At 54.7% G+C, this 5,138-nt stretch overlaps 1 protein-coding gene across 1 annotated transcript; it reads right to left on the reverse strand.

Moving 5' to 3' along the window:
• Positions 1–2,522: 2,522 nt before the first annotated feature.
• LOC104469432 (astrotactin-2-like) lies at positions 2,523–2,750 on the reverse strand (the record flags this gene model as incomplete). Its single annotated transcript, XM_010083925.1, has 1 exon — positions 2,523–2,750. A coding segment is annotated over exon 1 (228 nt), but the record flags the coding sequence as incomplete, so codon positions are not given.
• Between the last annotated feature and the right edge of the window lie 2,388 nt (positions 2,751–5,138).

Here is a 5,138-nt window from a genome sequence, read left to right on the forward strand (position 1 = left end):
GACATTTCACCATCCAGACCGCACATGAGATGCTCCTGACAGCACCTGGCCTTTGGGAGCCCATCCTGCTGCGCAGAGCAAGGCAGCGGTTTAAGCCGGCGGCTTTCGGGCACACTCTTGGGGGACCAGGGCACACCCCTGGGTCTTGTTGACAGGGTGATGCCATCGTGGTGGTGGCAGCTTCCCACCCTCCCTAGATCCCTTTCCCTTTTGTGGTCACCCTCCCTCTCCACTCATAGGGGAAGGTCATGCCCCTGTCCCCATGGGCATCTGTCACCCCAAGCTCACAATGCCACAAGAGGCTTGGGGGCAGGTTCCCACAGCAGTAGCACTAACCCTGCACCAAACCATCCTCTCCAGGGCATGGCTCCCAGCAGCTCAATCTCCTTTGGAGGGGTGGGTGCAGCTTTGTCCAGTCCAGGCCCAGGAAGGGATGCAGGGAGCAGGACAGCAGATCAGATGGAGGTTTAAGAAGTGAGCAAGAAGGGAAAAGGAAAGTGCTGGAGCTGATGGGAGACAGGGGATTCAGAGAGGACAGCATGGACCATTCTGCCCCCCACCTCAGGAGCCTCTGCTGCGGATGGCACAAGGTGACCTGTCCTGGCACACGCTGCTCACTGCCAGCTCTCGGTGTTCCCTTAGCTCCTGCTCTGGCAGCACTCTCCAAATCCCTTGTCCTGCCACCTCTACTCCCAGCACCACTGACCAGGAGCACCCTGGGGTGATGGGGAGCAGACTCACGCACAGCACTCTTGGGCAGACAGGCTCCCGAGGGTGCCCCTCCACCTGTGGGCGAGCAGGTGGGAGGAGGAGGAAGGATTCATCGAAGGCAGCCCTTTGGAAGATGGCTGGGACTTCTCTTGTTTGGTTGCTCCATTGGGGGGTTTGTTTGTTTGCATGTTTGTTTGCTGGTTTTCCCTGCGCCTCAGCAGAAAGCACAACGTGAGCTGTCCTCCAGCTCCACCCGACAGGACCAGCCCTCCGCACGAGCCAGGGGAGGAAGGGAAGGAGCCTGCTGCTGTGAAACACAGGCTCCAGCTCCCCAGGACAAGGAAGCTCCCCAGGCAAGCCTGGCAGGGCAGGGGGCACAGGTGAGGAGGAGGAGGTGACCTTGCGGCCAGGGCCAGAGAGGCAGGGTGACATTGCCACCTGGGTGCAGGGCTAGGAAGAGCAGCTGGTGGTGGTGGGCAGGGTCCATGGAGATCCCCCAGATCCTGCTGGGCCCTGCTTGCTTTCACTGTTACCCCTTCCCTGCTGGCTAACCTACCTCTGGTACCCCAAAAGGAGCTGTCTTCTTGCAGATTGCTCCTGGGAAGTGAATTTTTCTTGACTGAAGGAAACCAGCTTTCCCTCTGTACCTGCCTCATCCCAGCAGTGCCTTGGACAAGCTGGTAATGACAGGTCAAAGCCTACACAAGAATTGCCCAGCAGGAAGAGCAGGCATGGGTGGGGAAATGATGTAGGATGAGAAAACAGTGGGAGAATAGTGGGAGTTGGCAGAAAAGAGCTGGAAAGAGAGAGGAACTAAGGTATGGAAGTCAGGCATGGCTGCATGGAAAGACTAGGAGTGTTGATAGATGGGAAAGCAGGAACAAGATCAAGAGGTAGGGAAGGAGGGACAGTCCCCATAAGGGATTTAGGTGCCAGGAGAAGCATGGGGGCTCTTTGGCAGGGATCTGGGAAAGGAATGAAGCATCATTCCTGGTGGTCACACCTCCATCTGCTAGGATTGCTTCCCGACCTGCAGCCCTCTGCGTCCCACCCACAGCTGCTGCGTGCTGGCTCGCTCCGAGCAGCTTAATCAAGTGCAGGCTCAGTGCTAATAAGTGACTTTAAGCAGGTCTGTCATTTTTGGACTTGAGACTGGGGTCAGAGGGCTGCGGAGTGGAGTGGGGGGTGGCAGCAAAGCGAGAAAGTGGGAAATCAATCTCCATGGGATTAACACTGAAGTTCTTGCAGGAGGCAGAGTTGCCCAGCCCCAGGGAAGGGTGACCTCCAGCCTGGCAGGTCCCTCCTGGAGTAACAGTGACCTCCTGTGGCTGCAGAACTGTCCCAAGGGGCTGGTTATTCCCTCCCTCTGCATCGGCACTTTGCAAAGCCGCGCTGGAGCCCTGCAGGGCTTTGGCCACCCCTCGCACAGCTACGGCCGAGATCTCAGAGCCAGGAGTGACAGACTGACCCAACGCCTGGCTCCTAAGACCCCGCCGCAGGACACATCCTGCACACCAGTGTCTGCTGGGGGGGACACCAGGAATGACTGTGGCCCTGGCTGTGTATGGCACTGCCTTCACCATACTGACAGCAGGGAGACGCAGGTCTGCAAGGGTTATGGGTGGTGGGCAGCAGGATCTGCGAGCTCCATCACTGACACCATCCTGAAGCGTTCCCCACCCAACATGCATATGAAAACACCGCCCCGCTCCAGGGAACCCAACATTTACAGAGAGACTGAGGAAGTCAGACTCAGAGGTGGCTACGGCAGGATCATAGTGGTGGAGCTGGTCCATCACTGTCTCACTCACCTCCCTGGTGTCATTGTCCTGGATCAGGGCATACAGAGGCACCACGCGGTTGATCTCCAGCAGAACCGGTGTAGGACTGAGCTGCTCCTTGCCGGGGCGCCGGCACAAATGGCAAGTGGATGGGCAGCGCCCTTTCTCCTCGCAGTGGATCTCCACACCTGAGATGAGGTGGTCATCAGACAGCATCTGTGCTGTCAGCAGGCCAGAGAGATAGGTGATAAAGGGCATGGATTTCAACTCCTTCTTGTTCCCAAGCTCTGTTGTTTCTGGTTTAGGGAGAGAGAAGAAACCAAATGACATTAAATAAATCTCAGCACAGTCATCTGCCCAAACCCAAACTGCAGCCAGGATAAATGAAGGTGTAGACCAGGTGGGAGCAGGAAACCAGAAAGGTCGAGGAGAGAGGGAGAAACACAGGACTTGCAGGTCACTGCTTGGGAGGGGGTAGATAGTTTGAGCATTTCCTGATGAGCACTTCTGGAGTGAGAGAACAGACCGTGTTCTCCTTCTTTCTCATAACTTGCATATTCACTTTCTGCACTTCAAAATGAAACAAAACCACCCAAGTATATCTTCCCTGCCAAAGAGAAACCTTTTCAAAGGGACCGGGTCAAATAGCTGAGCGCCCTCACCCCAGCACCCCAACGCCAGCCCTCTCTAGTCCCCACAGCCCTTAGCTCTCTCCTTTGGGTGACACATTATCCAGGGCAGTGAGAGGGATCCAGAGGAGGCTGCAAGGAGATGACACTGTGGGATGAAGCCCCTTGGCAGAGGGGGTAAACAGGTATCAGAACAAACTCACCATTCGGCATTACTGAACCCAAACTGGGAACACTCTGCTTTCAGGAAATACTCAGGTCTTTGAAACCCATTGTGACATTTCCTGGTGGTCTCAATCACAAGGCAACAAACCTTGAGAGCTTTCCTTTGTCCTGCCTCAGTCCAAACGCTCGCTAAGGACAAGGAAAGTATCGCACCTGGTGACACCCTGAGCACCGGAGACAGGACTCCCACCTTTGTCCTCTACACTTAAACTCTTTATCTGCAGACACTCCTGTTGGGCTGATCCAAGCAGTAAAGCCCAACCTTCATAGCCTGGCGATGAGTCTACAGAAGAAAAACCTTTCCCCATCCTATGCCCCAGTGAGGTTCCTAACATCCAGGGCTGGATGGCTGTTGCCTCCAGCAACAACTTCCCAGTCCCAAGAAGGAAATGTAGAGGAACAAGGGCTGTCTCAGTGTCCTCGGCTCACAGTGACATGCCACTGATCTGTCACGGCACTGGTCAATGAGCAATATGAGGCACCACGGTGTTCATTCATGACTCCTGAAGCCCTTCAGGCTAGGGACAGCCCTTTGCCACTGTCTGGCTGTCAGGGAACATTTCTGTGCGTGGGATCAAAGCTGTCACAGGAAGAACGAGCAAATTCCACCCAACCTGTCTTTCAGAGGGATAAACGGGGGCAGTTGCTAAGATACATTAATACAAGGCTCAACATCTAGGGAGACACTGGTGTACACAGACATGGAAACCAAGAGTTGGAGGTGGTTCTTGGAGAGATTATTTTCTGCAAGAGCAGCTCCAGGCAACTTCAAGCCTCATAAGGTCAAGCCATGAAGCCACGATAAACTGGGTGGCTCAGAAAAAGTGAAGCTACAAGGTGATACCACCAGCCTCTGCTCACTTCTGGGTAAAAGTAACATTTTTTTTAACATTGCTACTAAATTACATTTAGAAGAGAAAGAAGGAGATGATAATGATACTTCTGGGCTTGTTCACCAGAGCTCAAGCCGTGATTTCAGCTTAATCTTCTTTGGAACAGAGGAAGCCCCAGTCACTTTGGGGAAAAGGATTGCTCTGCAGCCTGGCTTCCTGGGGACATAAGGGGCTACTGCAGCTGGGATTACTGGTTCAGCGTGCTGGTGAGGGATCTACAGTGGTCCCTTGCACCAAAAATGCTCTGGGTACAACTCCGAAGGAGGAAAATGAAACAGGACATGGCTCAGCAGAGGGAGGTGGGCTTCACTGCCAAATTGCCAGCTCTCATCCAGACGAGCACTGGGAAGTCATCAGCACTGGATAGCAATTCCTGGGAGCTTCTGTACTTTTGGGGCTTAAGTACAGTCCTAACAAAATGATCACCCCATTTCTGCTCTTAAAACCTATCTGAGAGTGCCAGCTGCACACCCTGCTTGTGAGCCAGCTCCTCCGGAGCCGGGGAGAGGCAGCGAGGGGGATGGTGTTTCTCGTCTGCTTCCTGGGGGGTGGAAAGCATCAGCCTTCGGGACTGTGCTCATCCCTAGAAAGCTGGTGGTTTCCTTGACGGAGAGCGTGCTTCCTTCTCTTCCCAGCCACATCACCCACCACTAGCAGCATCTCCCAGAGGAGGTATTCAGAGCTGGGAGGTATTTTCCCCCAAAACACACTCTGTTCCTGGAGCTGCCATTGCAACTGCAGCCCTGGGAGAAGGGATCGAGGTCCCTCCATCTCCCTCTCTCCTACCGCAGATGGGTTTTGTTATCTGCCCAGCTACCTGCACGCAAGGAGGGGCTCAGGAACCAGCCTGCTCCCCCCACGGCAAACCCGACTGTGAACTGGAGAAACCCCGCGTGCTC

This window comes from Pterocles gutturalis, unplaced genomic scaffold (genome assembly GCF_000699245.1).
Source record: "Pterocles gutturalis isolate BGI_N339 unplaced genomic scaffold, ASM69924v1 scaffold16980, whole genome shotgun sequence".
In the NCBI taxonomy this organism is placed as follows: domain Eukaryota; kingdom Metazoa; phylum Chordata; class Aves; order Pterocliformes; family Pteroclidae; genus Pterocles; species Pterocles gutturalis.